Source organism: Anomalospiza imberbis, chromosome Z (assembly GCF_031753505.1).
Source record: "Anomalospiza imberbis isolate Cuckoo-Finch-1a 21T00152 chromosome Z, ASM3175350v1, whole genome shotgun sequence".
NCBI classification, from domain to species: Eukaryota; Metazoa; Chordata; class Aves; order Passeriformes; family Viduidae; genus Anomalospiza; species Anomalospiza imberbis.
The window spans coordinates 14,172,202-14,192,242 of record NC_089721.1 but is presented as its reverse complement, the minus strand read 5'-3'; the positions used below and the strand labels follow the sequence as shown (position 1 = coordinate 14,192,242).

Sequence of the window (20,041 nt, the reverse complement as noted above, 5' to 3'; positions counted from 1 at the left end):
CACCTTATTACTCCTTTCATGGCTTTTCGATAGCATCTTGGAGGTTTTTTGCCCATTTCTTCAAAGCACTCTCTATTTCTCCTTCTTGTTCTGAAAAAAGATGGAAAAGAAAATAAAGGTATTGTTTTACAGAAGCTTCATTCTTTTTCTTTAACAGTTACAGCTTTGCGACTGAATAAAATACTTTCCCTATGTTTCTGCAGAAATGATCAGCACAGAAATACAGCATCAACATTAATTTGAGAGTTAAATCTCCATAAAGATGTGGGAAGCAATCCACTATTACTAAGAACTTTTTGCACTGTTTTGGAGAATAAAAAATAAGACCTACTCTTTATATAAGATTTGTTGCATTTGGATGATCGAATGGTCAATGCAGTGAATTATGTCTTCATAACCAGAACTATTACAGGACTCATTAGTCTATTTCTTTGAAGAAAGTTATAAATTGTCTTAAAATTTGTTCTTTGCAGAGTGTTTCATTGGCTTTTCAATTCCTGATAGAGCCTGTAGTTCTCATATATACCTCATCTTTATTCTAACTAAAAAAATTATCTTTAAGTCATTAAAAATTGAAGGGTTTTTCCCCTGTACCTAGTGAATAAGTTCCATAATTCTGGAATATAAGAGAATGCATCCTGTTGCTCAATTATTCCTCTAGAACCATGAGGTCTATAATGGTGCGCTTCAGGAGAGTACAAAAGGTTGCTTGAAATATTACTTTCCTGCCATGACTGTCATTTATCAGAGAAGCCTTCAGATGCCAGAAATTTATTTCTCTAAGGATGTCTCTGAAGTGTATATACCTCAAGACTATAAAAAAGTAAGGTAAGAAAAAGAAGATTATGGGTAGTTTATAAGAAGGAATGAAACAAAACTGTGAACATGAAGATGAAGAGCAGTTTGTCAAGACTGCTGCAGTTATTGTTGAAGAATGCATGAATGTTGTGTGATACTGTGTGTTAAACTCAGTCTTTTAGATTACACTGAAGACCACTTTGACAGAGTCTTAGATTATCTGAAAAATAAGCTATAGTCTTCGTTTCATTTATATGTGGAAGGGCTCTTTGTGTCATGCTAGACTATCTAGCTGTATGCTCAAATAAAATATGCAAGGTTTCACACTGCAGATATTAAACAATAGTTTGTAAAGTAAAAATAGTATTGACGAGGTTACCTGTTCAGAGCAGAGGTTGTCTGGTCTCCTTTAAGCTCCTATGGGTCCTAAAAAGTCTGCATGGTCTGACATTGACTCAGGTGTTTACATGTGAAATGTCTGCAGGGAGGTGGGTGAATTGCAGCCAATGACCCTGTGTAGGCTTTTCTTCTCCATGAGTAGCATCTGCCTGGGATGACTCTTTGTGCTTCCCACCACCTTAATTCTGTGTAAGAGATTATGCAATTCTTGGAAAAGCAAGGTGAAATGTGATCACCTATATCAATATTTTTATCCTTATGAGAGACAAGATAACTTTCTGTCTTTATCTTGATACACATGTTGTAGACAAATAGAAAAGACACTGGGAGATGCCCTGCCCAGCCTAGAAGAACCATTTCCCCATCATTAAGACACTGCTGTGAAATAAGGGAAGGCCAGTTCTGGGTTTCTGATCAGAGGTCAAGAAAAGCAATACATCCTTTAACAGAACAACTTTACTTACTGAAGAATCTCTTTGTTTCTCCGTTTAGCTTTGAACAGGCTTTCCCATGTAAGATAAACTTACTGGCCTGCAAGTATCTTGACATGGAAGTGAAAAATGTGAAAATCGGTACATTGAAAAAGAAAGTTCTTTTTAATGAATTGGCATTTTTCTCTAATTAATACAAAAGGAACTGGGAAGCCATAATTAGGTTTTATCAGAGACAAAATTACCAGGATCAGCAGCTGTATTGTGCCAGTGTTCCTGTCTTGTGTGTGCTGGTGCTGCTAGTAGCATAGCTGTTGGCACAACACCAAGCAGATGTAAAAATTACACTGTTAACAAAACTTTCTTTCTTCTTCTTTTCATTGCAACTATTAAACAATAGATACAAAGTTACATAATTTCAACCTAATTATACATTTTTCTGTATTTCTTTTCTGAATTGCTACTTCAATTTGCTGCTTGAAATAACTGGATTTGCTGTGGGTGAGATGCTCACAACTAAGCATGCCAGTTTAGCTAAAGGCATTGTGGTACACACAGAATTTAGCATTATGCAATGTTTCTGTGTGGCAGGATCAGGATCAGCCCATGGCCAGAGGAAACCAATGCTTCTGATAAGCAGAATTAACACACAACTCCAAAAAAACTTGCATTGGAATAGAAATAGGTGATTGACAAGTGTGTGTTCGGTGCCCAGGTCCAGATGTCCCCATCATGGATCCTGGAGCTGCACAAAATGCTGCTTGTGCCCAGAACTGAACTGAAGAAGTGACCCAGCAGAGATGAGCTGATCTTTTTTGCTTCCCTAGACTGCTTGTCTGGGGAATAACTCATTTTGTCTCATGCTCCTCCCCTCTAGGCACTTATTTTAATGTATATTCTTTTTACTGGCCAAGTAAATTCAGAAAAGAGGAAGAAAAAAAAAAACAGAAAAAGAAAAAAAATTCAAGTTGTTTAAAAGGTAAGGAAAATTATTGTATAAGATGGCAAGGTAGGTATTAAATTTCACTTCAATACTGGCAACTCTAAGGAGGCTATTACAGCATATCTGATATTTTAAAATAAGTTGTCATCTTTACAGTATATTTCTCATCAAGAAAGAAAATCATCTTGCCTTAGACTTGTCATAGTTTCACCAAGAGAGATGTTTTTCTTCTCATGCCTTGGGGCTCTGATTGTTATTTCATTAAATCAGAGTCCTGTCATTGCCTCTGTGAAGAGAGGAACTGATCCTGGTTTGCATGCTGCTTTACTTTTTAAAGCAGTAAAAAACAAATTTTTGAAAGATAAGGAACAGTCTAAGAAAACAAATCCTATTCAGAAATCTCCCTATAACTTAATTAATTTCTCAATTACACTAATTGAAAGGAACAATAATAAGAGAATGTGTATTTTGTGGCAATTGAAGGGAAATGTTTAATTACTGCTTGTAAGGAAAATGACAGTTTAAAGCATTCCTGTAAGCAACAGTACTCTTTGGGGGGTAATTAGTGAAAAATAGATGGTAAACAGATGATAGCTTTTAGGCTAAACAAATCACTTCAGTTCCATCTCATGATAAAGAATTATAAAAATGAACTTACCATATACATGCCATTCAGTAGGAATATTTAAATTTTATCTTGATCTGTTTGATTATAAACTGTTTTTTTCCATATGTGCAAATATCTGTATGTTAAGTAAAGTAGCAGTAGAGAAAGAAGATTGTAGAAAGATCTCTTGAGCCCTAAAAAATTCAGCTTTCAGTGACTGCGGGATGGACAGGTGAGCTTATTACTTTGCCACCACCAAAATAAGATAACCAAATCTTTGACTGCCATGTGTACTGCTTGGTGTCTTTTCAGAACACAGACAGATCTCTGGTCATTTAAGAGCCATCTGGGCTTACTCATTTTTGAGTTATCATCACAGGTAATCATCCTGTGAGTTAAAGTTAGTGCTAACTTCAGGTCTGACCAAGTACTTGGTTAGAGAGTGTCCTTTGGTGCCTTGGTGGTCAGGGAGAAAATTCAGCTGGCTCATGAATAGCCATTGTATGCCAGAGGACCATGCATAAACAAGAAGTGTTTCTGAAATGGAAATAGCTTGTTTTTCCAGTGTGGCTGGGGAAACATGCAAGAGGGGGACAGAAATTGGAGTCTTGTCCTCATTTGAAGCATGGAGATATTTCAACATGCAAAACCTTTATTTCTTTTCCTAATAATACCAGTCAAAGAAAGGACAAAAAGGAGTATAAAAAGGATGAACTATACAAACACCAGACTTAGAGTAACCCTTCAAGAGGCACAGCAGTGTTTCCTGATTCCTGGTTGAATTTCCATTGGAGAGCAAAAGCCCCTATGGCCAAGTGCCTGAAAACTGGCTGAAGCCCTGTAGCACATATGAAGCAGTAGCCTAAAGAGATTTTTTTTTTTATTAGGACAGATGAACAAGTGTGCTCCTGTACAGGTGAAAAAACTGTTCTATGGAAGAGAATGAGCACTCCAAATAGGAAATGCATCTTAGCAGCTACTGAAGATCATGCTTTTAAATGGCAGGTGAAATTGAACAGACGTTGAGCTTAAACACTTTAGGAATATTTATCCAGAATTCTTTCTAGCTTGGGAAGGTGTCCTTGGCCTTTCTCTCCTTTCTGTCCTCCAGTAATCTAAGAATCATTCAGATTCTAGCCCAAGGGTGGTTGGTCCTTGTGTTTACATGAAGTGAGGTCCTTGCAGTAATAAGGAATCCTCATTAGTGAGGCGGGAATCCTTTATGGTAGAAGAGAGATGATCAGTGATTATGCTCTCCACTTTATTTTGGCTGCTGGTAGCTGAGCTGCAGGCTAGAGTCAGCAGCACAGCTAATAGAGAGCAGCAGACCCAGTCTATTACTGTGTGGGTCTTTAGCTGCGAGTCAAGGCACACAAACTGGTTTGGACTGTGAGGCTGACAATGCCTGCAGTCAGATGAAAGGCTTATTAAATATCATGGTGTGCAGTATCAGACAGAGAGAAAGCATGTAACCATCCTGCAGTGGCTACATGCCCTGCCCAGATTCCCACAGTCAAACACTGGTAGGGCTGGAAATATGGGTTGCCCATCTTTTCTGAGCAGGAATACCATTTTTACCTCATTTACACCACTATGTGTCAGGAGTAATGCTTGTAGCTAGTGACATGTTAAGGAATTAAAGAAGAGAAAAATACCAGGTTCTCACAATAAATGTGACAAGTAAAATTGAAAATTTGTTAAGTAGCCATTAATAAATATTAGCTATACAATTCTCATTCCTTTCCCATTAATCTACAATTTAATGTCTTTTAAAATTATTTTAACATAGAACCCACTTAGAATGTTAGATTGGAAGTTCCGGCAAACAGAGAAAATGATAGCCTGGTGTCTATGATTATCTAATATTATTCAAATTCTTCCTGGAAGAAGCCTCAGGGTTTTTTTTTCTAGACATATTTTTACTTATATGGATTAGATTATTTGTTTAGCAAACTGAAGCAATATCATGTGATATTCAGACATCCAACTGTGCACTCAGTTAGGGAGTTGGCACTATTGAATACTGGGTTGAGATAATTTTAAAAGATTGTTAACATTCTAGTATCGAATTTTTCAAATGATTGAGTGAAAAAGCAAATTAATTCACTATTTTATATGAGAGAGATACCATAGAAAGGAGGATATGTGCCATATGAAATGACACATTCTTTTTTGGGGAATAATGTAAGTTTTATGTACCATTTAAATAGTATTGCATAATAGAATAAAATTTAATTGAAGCCATTTATACAGTGTTTCAGCAAAGTAGGTTCTCTTAAAGTGCATATTTTATTTCAAAATAGTATCTTTAAATGGAAATTATTTCATTCTGGTATCTTTGTACAGTATTTTGCAAATCTTATTCCTGTATTCTTAATAAGTATATTTTGCTGAAAGATTGTTTTTAAAAAGTGATGTTACTTATTTTTCATATGGTGAAAAACTGTTCTCCTTTATAATTTTTCTGTAGTCACTCATTGCACTCGAAGTTATCCTTCTGGGCAGAAATAAATTAAAAAATTGAAATCTAGAAATGATGCTTAAAAATTAACTGCCTGTGAATTTTTGGTCAGATGAAACTTCAGTTTGTTTATTTTAAAAATTTCTTCCTCTGTGTAATTTGAGTGAAAAGTCAACAGCTGAATGTCAAATGTTAGTGTAATAGACATTACTGTCAATTGTAAACCAGAATATTATTTTTATATGCTTAATGTTTAACTAGAAATTGAAGTTTCCTGAATATTTATTAGTTTGTGTAATTCCCTGATTGTTCACCTTCGAAGTCCACCATGCATTTGAATAATTTTGAGAGAGGAAGAAAACCTGTCATACCTTTAATATGACAAAGCTTCTTCTCTTCTGCAATTTGCAAATGTGTGATTACCATTCAGTTCAGTCCCTGACCATACAGCTCATGCTGTCTCCAGGGGTGAGCATAAGTGCTGCTTGGGAGGGAGACAGATATTTTTAATAAAAAGCACAATTTCCACAAAGCAAAATTTTCCATAAAAACTATTAACTTTTATACACTCCAAGAAAGTTATTTTTCCATTAAAAACAAACAAACAAACAAACAAAAAAGCCTGCAACAAAACTCCAACATAATGTTATTTTGCCTTATAACATTTTGCATTTTGTTTTGGGTAGCTTCAATATTATATTTTATTTGGCTATATAGTTGTTGCAAATGCCATCCCTCCTGTTCTGTATCATAGGATCCCTGTTGAACCTTCCCTCTTTTCCTCAAAATTCATCTGTCTGGTACCTCCTGGAGAGAAATGAGGGGCTAAATCTTCATGAATATGCAAATTGATAAACTCAGTGTTTATGTGCTTTGAAACAATTTCCTGGACCTCTTCCACCATCTTCCCCCCAGTCATTCTGAAAATCAGAAAGATTTACTCCCTTTTCTTCTCTGGAAAGTAAATAAAAATCTGTAATCAGAGTATATAACCTTGAGCTCAGCAAAGTGAAGGACAAGAAGTGAGTCAAAGCTCCTCAGTTCCTTCAGTTTGTTTCAAGGCCTTACAGCACAATAGCAGAGAGAAAAAGGACTTTGATATCAATAATTTCTGAGGTGTAAAGACAATGAGCTGTCATAGGGATTAAAAAGTACTGGAAAATTGTTTTTTAATGTTTTAAACTGTGTTTGTAGAAACAAGCTACCACTAAAAAGCTATTTGAATACTATAAAAGTATTTGGGCTGCCCATTTTATTCAGTGCTTGCTTGAAAACGTATTAAGATCAGCTGTTTTTTTAAATGCTTGGTAACTGTCAGTCACCTGAATCATGGATTTAATCCGTACTAAAAACTTTTTATGTACATTTATGTATTAGGATGTATAGGATGTTTCTGGGATCTCTTCTGTGTAGATACTTGCCATGTAGATCATAACATGTCACCTACACAAAACTGATTTGCTTTAGGTTATATAGGCCTCATTCTTCTCTCACAAGTAAGTCTGGGAAGGACAGCAATTTTCTTTGCTATCACATGTGCTACTGCCAGTCTACACCCCAGTTTGATTATTTTGGCCCAATTGCAATTTTTGAGATCTGAGCTGGAGTGAGAGGGCATAGTCTCAACCTTTCCCAAAGGAGTTTCAGGTTGGACTTCAAGGGAAATTTCTTCACAAAAGAGGTGATTAAACATTGGAATGGACAGGTGCCCAAGAAGGTGGTCAAGTCACTGTCTCTGGAGGTGTTTAAGGATGTGGCACTCAGTGCCAGGGTGTGGTTGACATTGTGGTGTTAGGTTGGGATTAGGACCATAGTCATAGAATTTGATGATCCCAGAGGTCTTTTCCAACCAAATTGATTTGTGATTGTGTGGTAGAAAAATTTCTAAAGGCATGGTAGGCCATTAGGCTTGTGCTAAATAATGATTTGGTAGGTATAAAAGTTGGTTAGGGTGGTATAAAGCTTCAGATGCTAATATTACAGAAACATCAAAATAGAATCAACTGAGTTTTAAGAGATGAAATAATAGTAATAAGATGAAATTCAGAAACTCAAAATTCAGGGACTCAGGTACTAGTACAAGCTGCTGTTAGAAACAGGGAGATGAAGAGCTCAGTAACTGTAAGTGGCAAGGAGAGAATGAGAAATCTGAGTGCTGAAGCTGCTCATAAAATGGCTGCAAACAACATTTCCAATGTGTCTTGTCAATAGATGAGAAAGAAATCAGTCTGAACTACAAACTGGTGATACTTCCTCTAAAGTATTATGTACTATTCTAGTAATTGCAGTTGGATAAAGATGAACTCAAACTAGAGCAGATGAAAAAGAGGGCCAGTTCTGAACAAAAATGCTGTGGTGTGAACAAAAATGCTGTGATCTGAACGAAAGGCAGAATCAACTACTTGCATGAATCTGGGAAGAGACACAATTTGCTATAAACACTCCAGAGAGATATATCAAGAGACAGAATCTTTTGAAACTGCTAGATAATTTTGTACTAACATTAGTTGATTTAAACTGCATCTGAATATATTTAGACTAAAATTTAAAATAAGGTTCAAAACTATATATAAGACCACTGAGCTTCTTGAAACAGTATGTTTGTTACTTAGAAAGGCTTTATCTTGATCAAATTATCCCTCTTATCTTTCTACTCTTGTCAGTGAGTTAAATCTTCTGCTATTTTAATGCTGTGTAGATTCTTCTTTCAGACATGGTATGAAAGTATTTTCAAACTATTTTAAGAGTACTGATGGATTTGTTGCATCTAAATTGTGGGATGGAACTTCCTTGATTCAGTAAAAGGACTTCACAAATGATCTTTGCTTTCTTTAACATTTGCAATCAGTATATAGGATTTTTATTTTCCCCCCCCAACATTTCATTGAACTTTTTATTTGCAAAGATATGGCTTTGACTGGCTATAAATCTCAATAAAATGCTATTCATAGTTGCTTAGTTTTTGGTGGAAACTTTCTTAGAAGTGAGGCTCTATTGCCAAAGACAAAATTATTGTATGAAGTGCAAAAGGCCTATTGTTAAAGCTGGACTTTCAACTGATGGCACAGGAACCTAGGTTCTTTGAAAAACTAGCCAGTTATGGAAGTTGTTGAGTGCTGACATTTTGGAAAAATCTGACTTTGGCACTTTTGCTTGAAAAGTATTCAGGTACTTTAGGAGGGAGCAGTTCCAGGCACATGAAGGTAATTAGTTTCATGGTTTTTTAATTGATATTATTAATGTCTTTCAAATATTTATGTCATTTATTGTATCAAGGACAGAATGCTGAGCTGTAAAGATTATTAGGACTCCAAGAAATTTTTCAGCTGAAAAGGTCAACTAGTTAGTTACGAAACTTTATGAAGAAAGGATCTGGTAGGCTCAACATATATACTAAAATACCTTGTGGAAGATCAGCAACATTCAGGTTTCTGGTCTATTGGTACCACTGGGATTTTTTTTCTGTATTGTGATTTAACATTATATTCATGTTGAAATATTTTCCCTGTGTCAGTTGCAAATTGTTATGCACAATATATCCTTCCTCTCCTTTACCTTTTTCCATACCTATCTTTTAAGGATAACTGTACTTTCCTAACCCATTCTATCACAGACCCCATATAACTGACGCCATAATCTTCACCTTTTGCTGGAGGAGCCCAGTAGGAGAATTTTACTACATACAAAGAGCCCATAAATAATATTATATCTGAAACAGCAAGATTACAGTATTACTGTGTGGTGTTTTGCATTAAAATCTGTGGAATGTTACTTTGAAACTTTGAAATCCACTTAGCTGTTTCTATTTCAGCAATTTTGTAGCATGTATGGGCATTTTCATTTCAGTGATGAATATAAAACCTATATAAATTACTGAAATTATGGCAGTGCAATATATAAATCAGATTAATATATGTATTCATTTTAGGACAAACAATCAAATATTCATTAAAAAAAACATAGTTGTTGAGTGGTCAGCAACACAGTACTTACTCCATTCAATGGTACTGAAAATACCAGGAATACATATTTGTAACAATTACGGCACATCCCTTTAGATGTGCACACGTAGAGTTCCTTACTAAGTAGTCCTTCCTGGAAAATTCAAGGGATACCTGCAGGAGCAAGGATGGAAAGGCAATTAAGAATTAAAAAGCAGAGGATTAGGAGAGTCTTTTGTGTTTGAATGTAGTCTGGTGCTTTACTTATGACATACAAAAAGCCAGAAATAGAAGAAAAAAAAAAAAAAGGAAGTCAATCTTGAGAAGGCTTACTGTGACTCTGAAAGTTTTTTTATACAAATGCTATAAATACCAGAGCTGTTATTATGAATGTTGGATTAAGACATCTATTTTCAGAATAAACCAAAGCAAACAAGGAAGAAAAAAACCCGAAAAAAATAGCAAAAATCTCACCCCAAAACAAAAGAGTAAGCAAATCAAAATTTTAAGTCTAGAGGGGAAAATATAGAGGATGCAGTGTAATGAGGAGAATTATTAGAAAGAAATTGTTTTTCTCACATACAAAAATGCAGGTTCAAATGTGGATAGCTCAGGATTCGTTACAGACATCTTATATAGGATTAAAAGATCATTTTTAAACAAAATTTAACTTTTCCGACAATTTTGTCCCCTTCAGATCTAAAATTATATTTAGAAAAATCAAGAAGCTACTGAATTATCATATTTTTAATGGATTTACAACACTAATGAAATTTTTAAAATCTTTTTTACATCTTTTATCTTTTCCAGAATATATTTCAGTTCTCTTAAAGCTATTTGCATTTTTGTAGTGCATAAAGACAGCCCCAGGAATAAAGCCCAGTATAATTACATTAAAGTGAAAAATCCCTTTATTTCTAACCATTTTTGATATCTGTGGTCTGATATTGATATCTGCATCCACAAAGAAAATACTCTTCAATATTAATTTAGAAAAATTCCTAGTTTACTACATAAAACTAACAAGACCATATTAATCTTGCTGTCTTTGTGTCTTCATTTCAGCACGTTTTTTTAGCAATTAGCATGTGACACACCACAGTGGTAACTAATCTGGAATACCCACAGTATTACCAGTAACATGTAGCAGGCTGACAATGTGAACTTACTTTTCTGAGGAACTGAAAAAGTAATTATTTCTTGTGCTGAGTTAATGAAAGATATCAGTTCCTGGACAAGAGGGCAAGGTAAAAGTTTTGAGCTAATGCTATGTGTGAACAGAATGTCAGGAAGGGAGTAGTAGAACAGTGAATGATAGCAAAAATGAGCCAAAATCACACACTGAGAATATCAGGAAAATATTGATTAAAGAGCTAGTGATAGTATACTACATATTCACAGGCTCAGATATTTAGATATGGAAAGGGACCTTGATATTATATCAGATGGTTACAAACTTCTGGGAATTGTGGAAGGCTTTTAACTTCTTCATAGATTTTTAAAGAAAAGGATGGTAATATTCATCTGTGCCTATTATTCTATATATTACTAATTTGAAAACACTTGGAGATACGCCAGTGATAAGCAGTACATCCCTACTAGATTTATTTTTTTCTTTTTCCCTAAAAGTGTCATGTGTAAGCATAAATCTTGTTAAAGAAAATAGCTTGCTGGTGCAGGAGAAAGTTTCCATTCAAATAACAGCACTAATGAAAGGCAGCAGTGGAAATTGCTGCCCCAGCAATTTCTTGTAGCTCGAATTTTCTCTATTTCAAGGTCATTCTGATATAAAAATCAGAATATTGCAGTTTTCTTGCAATATACATCAGAATGAATATATTTCTTTTATTAGCAAGGATTATTCGTTATTAGTGTTACTTAAGCACATTTGTGTGTGAATAAGATAGTGTAGAGGGAGCAGCCTCTGTCCTAGGGGCCATAGTGATGATGTCTGATTCTAACCCACAACATACGGATAAATTTCTTCATATTGGATCAGAAGCCAATGTCAAGAATGCAAATTTAAATCACACATCTAAAGGATGTGGGTGAAGAATTGTTACTGCAGAGGGGCAAAATGTGCAGGGATTAAATTACTCTAACATATTCATCATACATTGTTAAATAGTCCCATGCAAAATTACTTTCCTTGTATTTTTTGGAATGTATGTTGTACACATGGCCTCATCTAATCTTTTGCCACTTTGCAAAGTAAAAGCTAATTTCAATTCCAGAAGATAGAACAGTCTTCAATTATGTAAGTTAAAGGATAGGTGCTGCAGTTCACAGAGGGCATGTACATTATACATTTGCTTAACTGTTCTACAGAGGTGCCAATCCTAATTAGGACTTCATTGGCTTTTCATTGGAAACAGTTTAGATTCCTTAATTAAGCATGAAATAACTAATAAAAATAAATAAAGACTGTTTATATCTGTGAATCAAGTTTCTGCCAAGTTTTAACTCACCTTTCAGCCTGAGATGGGATTTATCCTTCTCTGCCTCAGTGCCTTATCCTTTTCAGCTGAGACAAGGATGGGGGTAAAAATCTTATTCTGGTGGATTTGTCCATTTGCACTTTAGACAACTTGTCCATTCTGTGGGTTTTAGATTATTATGTAGTTTAGTACACTATGAGTATGCTGATTCGGGACATTATTTTCTGAAAATTATGCTATCCAAAAATGCTTCTGAAAAAGGGAAGCAAAAACAAACCAAAACAAAGTAAAACAAAACAAAACAAAACAAAAAAAGAGCAAATTCCCAGAATGTAGAACAGAGGACTAGTGAAAACAAAGAAACAAAAAACAAAAAATCAAAGTACAGGGTAAATGAAGTGAGCTCATTTTAGTCTCCGGGATCCTGGTATCTTTTTCTTCCCACATTTTCTGTTTTCTGATCCCACACCTATTTTTATAGTTTACCTCTCTCTTCTCTTCATCCCTCATGAGGAATGTTTTCTATTTCATTATCTCCACAGGTTTTAACTTTATAAGCATACACAACATTAATATGTTGCTTAGCAATACAGCATAGCCAATTTCTAAAATTTCCCAACTTCAGCTCTCCCTGAATGCAGTACTACAGACTAAACACTGTGTACAGCTTTCCTGTCTACTGCATGAGCTAAAAATTGTGTTGGTGTATTTTTGCAACTCGTGTATGGCTGGGAATTTAGGAAACATATGAGAAGTATGAGGGTTTGGCTTCTAAAATTTATATATTCATGTGGATATTAGCATTGCTGCTAAAGATACTTTCTGTAATTTATAGATATGCTGTCATATGAGTAATATTACATTAATTCATATTTGTGTGAGGGCTTTCTGATATGTGAAAAAAATGTTATCTTTGTAAAATACATAGAGCTTAAGTGAACATTCATGTGAATGAATTTGTATTTTGTAGGTACTTTTAGATAGCAAAAATTTGATGCTTTTTTCTAATTCTCCCTTTTTTTAATCCTGACAGTACAAACAAGTGGAACAGTACATGTCATTCCACAAGTTACCTGCTGAAATGCGCCAGAAGATCCATGATTACTATGAGCATCGCTACCAAGGCAAGATCTTTGATGAAGAAAATATTTTGAATGAGCTCAATGATCCCCTCAGGGAGGTAAGATTAAAGTATTTGAATAGCTCTTCATGCTAGGAAAAAATTTCTTGTCTTTGCTGTTTCTGTGTTGAAATGCTCTTTACCTTCTATAACATTTCATCTTCTTTACCATAGTCAATGGTTTACCAGGATAATTAAATTTATACTAGGTTGACACAAAGAAATGGGATCTACACTTTATTCAGGACCAGTCTGTCAATCACTGCCACACAAGGATGTCAAAGGATAAAATCCTGCCAAAGAGTAAAACTACACCCTGTTGTTGACTGAAATTCCTGTTTTTCTGCCACTTTTTAAAACAGAGATCAACTGGACTAAAATGATCCTAGGTGAAAATCTTTCTCTACTCTCCCTACTTGTTAGCCATACATCTGTACAGATAAAACCACTCAAAGTCCCCACAAAGTGACTTTGTTTCATTTTCTAAAGTAGCATCGTTGGTAAAGGTGGTCTTTACTTGAGATGAGGAAGCTGGAATATTTTATATACAAGCCATTAAAAAATCTCTTTTGTTGAAACTGTAATCTGTATTCCAGTTTTAGGGCTTATGCTTTGCTATGTTATGTGATGGGATGTGTGGAAGCAGTTTGAATTTTCTTTGCTGGTGTGGGACAAGGTAGCATCTTGTGGTAGCAGAAGTAGCTGCTTAACGGGAATATAAATCAGACAGTCTTCTGTTGGATTGTGCTTATGCCTGACCTTCTCAAGGATGTTGGCTGATATCCTCCACTGAAAGAAGGGGAAAAAAAAACAGAGAAGAAGCAAGTTGAAAAACTCAGAGGGAAGAGAGCATAAACAGGGAAAAGAGAAAGGAAACAAAAAAAGTAAGGGTGGAACAGTCTGGTATGTGATGAAATCTGTGTAATTTTCAGTGCTACGAAGTAATGCCTTCTAATATCTTCTGCTTTTGGAGGAGTGGTGCTGATAATGTGTCCATACATATGTGTATACATATATATGGCTGTGTATAATGTATAAATAACATCCAACAGAGCACAACATGACATCTGTACTTTTGGAAGGATAGAGAGATGAAGGTTGGTTGGGGTTTTTTTCAAGTTTTGAGGGATAAAGGTCTGTGGTGGATTTTCTGTACTACTGAATCCTGCACTTTGCTGGGAGGAGAAACATGTAATACAGTCCATTGCCAAAATCAATCAAGTTCCATATTTAAAATAGTCATAAAGAAACAAAGCCTTGCCAAGTCACAGTTTATCTACATTTCTGTTGTGAAAGTCTCATAGTAGCGTCCCTCCTACAAACTGCCAAGTGATAATGGTGAGTGCTACCCAAAATTGTTAGTGTTTGCTTAAAGTCAAAATCAGGCCAAACCATGATTGTTCTAACAATTTAATAGTCCACAACTAAGTTCCAGATCCTGAACCTACTTAATTCCCTGACATACGTGTAGTCTGAGGCCTTCCTTTATATTTTGAGTTTGTGTTTTGGAATGTAGGTAGAGGGCCCTGGCTTCTGCATTGCCACTGCCTGTTTACACTGTGGCTCCCCTCAGTATCTTTTGAAATGCCAGGAGGAGAATGTACTACAAGAATCTGTCTTGTGGGGCAGGAAAAGTGTGGGAAGTATCCCTAGACTACAATGAGAGTAAAAACATGAATCTTGGCCAGTATGGAGCCTGTGTTTTGTTAAGAGAACAGAAGTATGTACCAATATTGACAGCAGAAAGTTTCATCTGTTTCCACTTCTAAGGAAAGCATTTATCCAAAAGTAAAGCCTGGTACCCTTCCATTGCAAAATAATATTTTACTAACAGCAATTTGCAGTTGTGGCACCCCTAATTACTTGTGTTTTCAGCTTTTCCTGCCTCCCTTTTTCTTTCCTTCCTTCCACCCTCCCTCCCCTAGCGCTGTCCCTTTCCCCTTCATTTTTTCTAACAGCTTAGAAGCAGAAAGGCAATTGTGGTCAACCATAAAAAATAAAAAGCACTTCTGATGAGAGATCAAGCATGTAAAATTTCAAAAATTAATGAGCCCCTAAAAACATGAAAGAATAATAGAATTTCATGGAAGGAGTGGCTTCTGATTTTGCTATGGTTATGCTGAACTTAGCAGGTCTTCTTTGTTCTCTCTATTGTGTAAGAAAAAATTAGCTACAATCAGGTTGCACATTGCCCTGCTGACAACACAGTAGAGTTCCAGAGAAAGGTCAAAAAAAGAGAAAAAATAGTAACTGGCCACTGGCAGTGCCAGAACAGGTTTCTCAATGAATCTGTCCAAATTTTCATGGCAGCTTATTAACTGTGGCCTGAAAACATCACTTAGGTATTTTACTTAGTTAATAGTTTCAAATTCTGTTTTAGCTGCCACTTCAGTATGTGCAGCTTAGTAGTGCAGGTGGTGTCTTTTTGATGCAAGTAATGGAAAATAAACTGGAGGCTTTTAAAGGTGGAACATAGTTGTTCATATATTGGATGGGCTTTACCATCTTACATGCCGTTAACTGCACAAGGTTATAATTAGTAGTAGTACAAATACCCTGGCTGCATCATTGAAAATTAAATATTTAGTGCATTTCCTAAGTTTTTAATTAATCCTACATTTGATTATACTTGGAATTTAGAGTAAACATTCAGAGTCTCCATAGGACATACTTCTGTTGATGAAAGCAGCTTCTGATGAAGATATTAAGCTGAAACCATTATTTCCTCACTTGGAGTAAGCAGAACAAAAGAAACCATACTAACAGCTGAGTAATGATAGCATCATGAAATGTTATGAAAAAATTGCAGGGTTTTCACTACTTCTTGTTCTCAGCCATTCAAATTTTCTGTATGGGCTGAAATTTTCCACAGCTATGCTTTCTTTAAGGCTGATGACCTTTTTGGTCCATGTTTTAAAATTGTGGGGGTTTTTTTAGCAAGAAAGTAATTATGCTTGATATAAATATGATCACTCAACCATTAAAAATAGCTAAAGTACATAGTATTAGCAGCAAAAATCTGGTGTAAAAATAATTCTTACATGATAAGTGCTAGTAATAAACCTGTATATGCTTATAGAATCATAGAATCATAGTATATGCTGAGTTGGAAGGGATCCATTAGGGTCATTGAGTCCAACCCCTGGCCCTGTACAGCACCATCCCCAGGAGTCACACCCTGTGCCTGAGAGCATTGTCCAAACACTTCTTGAGCTCTGTCAGGCTGGTGCTGCGACCACTGCCCTGGGGAGCTGTTCCAGTGCCCAAGCACCCTCTTGATGTAAAATCTTTTTTAATAGCCAACCTTTTTCTATCCCTCCCCTGGCACAACTCCAGGCTGTTCCCTTGGGTCCTGTCACTGGTCATCACAGAGCAGAGATCAGTGCCTGCCCCTCCTCTTACCATCACAGGGAAGTTGTAACTGCAATGAAATCTCCCCTCAGTCTCCTCCAGGCTGAACAGACCAAGTGCCCTCAGCCACTCCTATTCAAGCTTCCCCTCAAGGCCCTTCTCCATTCTTGTTACCCTCCTCTAGTAGTTCAATGTCTTTTTTATACTGTCACCCAAAACAACACACAGGACTCAAGGTGAGGTCACACCAGTGCAGAGCAGGACAATCATCTGCCTTGATAGTAGAGGTTAAGAGTTTCTTTGTAAAAGAGGATGGATGTTAATTTTAATGAGCTTCTGAACATTATGTATGGAATATTCATAGTAGACTGAATGATTAAAATAATAAAAACCTGAGAAAAGATTTGATGCATGTGTGTGAGTGCCTAGCTTGATTGGATTATAGAAATAGAGTAATGCTTATTGTGGGCAATTAACTAAGACTTCATAAAAAAAGGGAAAAAAGGAATCCTGAACCTTTTTAAACTGTACAAGGCTCTAAGTTCTTCAAAATTGAGTAAAGAAACTGGTGGCTGACCTGTATCCTTCAAGGATCATGTAGTATTAACAAAGAGATTGCATTTGATGATTGGGAACTAAAGCTATATTTATGAGACTGAAAAGCTCTATATTCTCCCCTGTTTAGTTAATTGCACAATTTGGGTGTATTAATCCACTAGTAATGCAATTAATTGGATACTCTCAGCTCCACACACTTCAACTGAATTAACCATAAATTGCAACATGTTACATGCATGTTACTCCCTTACAAGTAGGTAAGGATACAGAGAGCATGTATCTTTACCTACTTGTAAGGATACATGCTCTCTGACAAAAGTAAAGGATAAGGGTCTCTTTTCATTAAATTCAGAAATTTCACTTGAACTGAAAGCATATCCCCTTTTCCACTGACAGACTTATCTGATAATAAGTGTCCAGTCTTCTAAAGAACAGGAGACTCCTGGCAGTTGCAATTTTGGTAAAGATGAAATTTTCTTAGATGGCATGCAGCATTGGATTCTTCCAACCTATCTGTCGCTCCATACACGTTCTGCAGCAAGTCTAAGATAATAATCAGGCTCTCTCTGCACACACCACCCACACACACATGCTGTCACAGTAAAGAAAACCTAGCTGACTGGCTTAGAAAAAAGACTGCATTTTCTAACAGCAATTGACATGTGAAATAAATTCGTTCTTTAATAACATTTGCAATTAACTGTCTCTCTTCCTAATTTCTTGAGGTAGTCATTAGAAACAATTAGCATGTTGTCCTTGTATAAATATAATCTCTAGCTCTTCAGCAGGCAGAGCTATTAAACTTCACATTTTTTAACTTGTAATTCTTACCACCTACAAGGCTTGAAAATCCTTTGGCCTCAGAAGGCCTTAATCCCAAAAGTGATCTTCAGAACTGTCATGACATGAAATGGAGACACTACAGAGAAGTTAAAAAAAAAAAACAAACACAGCAAAAGACACATGTACCTAAGAGAAATATATTCCAAAAGAACACCTGAATTATAAAAGTTGAAATGCATATACATTCTAGTTCCATCTTGTAACTGAGTATAAGTCAAAGTGACTCAGCTCTGGCCTTTGTTTAAGCCATCCGTCTCGCCAGCAGTGGCTGTGGGTGCATGCCCATGAAAGAACAAGAACAAGGAAAGTATGGCGTGCCCCTTAATGACTCTCCTAGACCCACATTATTTTCAGGTGGAGGGGTACTCTGAGACTGATGCGATTTGAGTACTGGGTAATCCTTAAAACACATCTCTTCCAATTACTTATTTGCATTCCTTATTCAAAGTACTCTCTGCAACTATACCATGCTTTGTCAAAGAGCACAGATCTCACTCCTCCTGCGTAAGAAACCACCACCTTATTTTGGGATTGAAAACAGCTCCAAATGTTTTTTTGTTTTGATGGCCATTAATTCTGGTAGCAAAAATGATATAGTACAGTCATTTTTTACTGACTCTTTGCATGCCAATCAGGATTTTATAGTTATAGGATAACATCCTTAAACTGTATTTTTTTTATGTTAATTCTTTCTTTTATGGAAGCTGGATCATTCTTCTTGCCATTTTCATTTTTTTTCCCTGGGTCTACTATAGCTTTTTTAGAGGTGAAAGTACCAGGTCTGCAGCAAGAATATTGATGCTATAATCATGCAAATAATTCCTAATGTTGATTTGCTTTTTAATCACTGCCAAGCATTGAGTTTACTTTTTCTTTTAAATTGTAATGGTAAAAACTAACTGTAAGTGGTAACAAATATGTTATTTCATGTATTTATTTAGGTGTATCACTTAATATTGCTCCCCACCAGTAACTTCCAACCAGACCATAAGAAGCTTCTTAAAGTTTCTTTTTAACAAGCTTCTCCACCTTTACATGCTTTACATGGTGCTGTTTCTGGAACTGAGCAGACCTTTGTGAAGTCCTTGACCTTTGTTGCTCCCACTGGGATAGTGAATGTAGGTACATTGTGGTACTTGTGACAACCGAATGAGTCAGGTGTACAGTTCAAGAAGCCTCTTAGTGCTGCATCAGGAGTGGCATTTTGTAACAGTTCTTGTAAGAAAAGTACTCTCACAATAAAGTGAAGGAAAGTTTCCATTACTGGATTTATAATTTATATTGTATCTGAGTGAAAATTGGACCCAAACCAGATGGTTTGGTACTTGTAATCAAATTAGGTATTTTTGTAGAGAAGTATTTTGTGTGTTTAAAGTCAGTTTTAAAATTAGCAATTTGGTAACCTTGGTGTTCTTTCTTAATTGTTGACCTTCTCCTTTTCCCTATTAAAATTTATCTCCCTTTATAATATCTTTCTTTTTATTTAGTAATTATCTTTAGAAATCACTAAGCAATGTATTCTTATTTAGATTATACTATAGTCCTGTGCACAAAAGATGAAGCATCTCCAGAGTAATAATATAAGGCCAAAATGGGGTGTGATTAGATTACAGAATGCTTTGATCCTTTTTAATAGTGTAGTCATTATGATTATGGGCTATGAACTTTCAAACATTAAAATAATGGCAGAAAATCTTGGGGATTTTTTTATTAAAACACAATAAAGCATTATAGAAATATTTGTATTTGGTGACTTGGATTCCATAACAACTTATGTCCATAAGTTTATCTCATAAAAGACAAGTAACTAGTTCACTGCAATCCACCATACTTTTCTGCATTTTAATATGCAGTGATCCTTAGTATGAAGCTTAAAGAAAAGAACTAAGAAAAATGTATCCTTATTTTAAAAGTAGTCACATTGGAAGTCAACTAAATATCTCCTTATCTTTAACTAGTGAATTAAAGAGGTTTTTTGTTTGTTTCTTTGTTTCTTTGTTTTTCTCAGAGGCAGAGATGAAGTATAACTGTAGTTCATATTCTGGAGTACTGAATCATGAGTGAATTATGCAGCATGTCAGTCTTGCAGAATAAATGCTGATATACCACAGCATGATCTATTTGGCTAATGCTGAAAAAGAAAATTGGTGG

General features: G+C 35.6%; 1 protein-coding gene across 1 annotated transcript in view; it reads left to right on the top strand.

Moving 5' to 3' along the window:
- The window catches only part of HCN1 (hyperpolarization activated cyclic nucleotide gated potassium channel 1), a 191,514-nt gene that overhangs the window by 137,023 nt on the left and 34,450 nt on the right, over positions 1-20,041 (top strand). Inside the window, exon 5 of the mRNA XM_068176681.1 lies at positions 13,052-13,198. Coding sequence (XP_068032782.1) covers positions 13,052-13,198 — 147 coding nt within the window. The remainder of the gene's footprint in view (positions 1-13,051; positions 13,199-20,041) is intronic.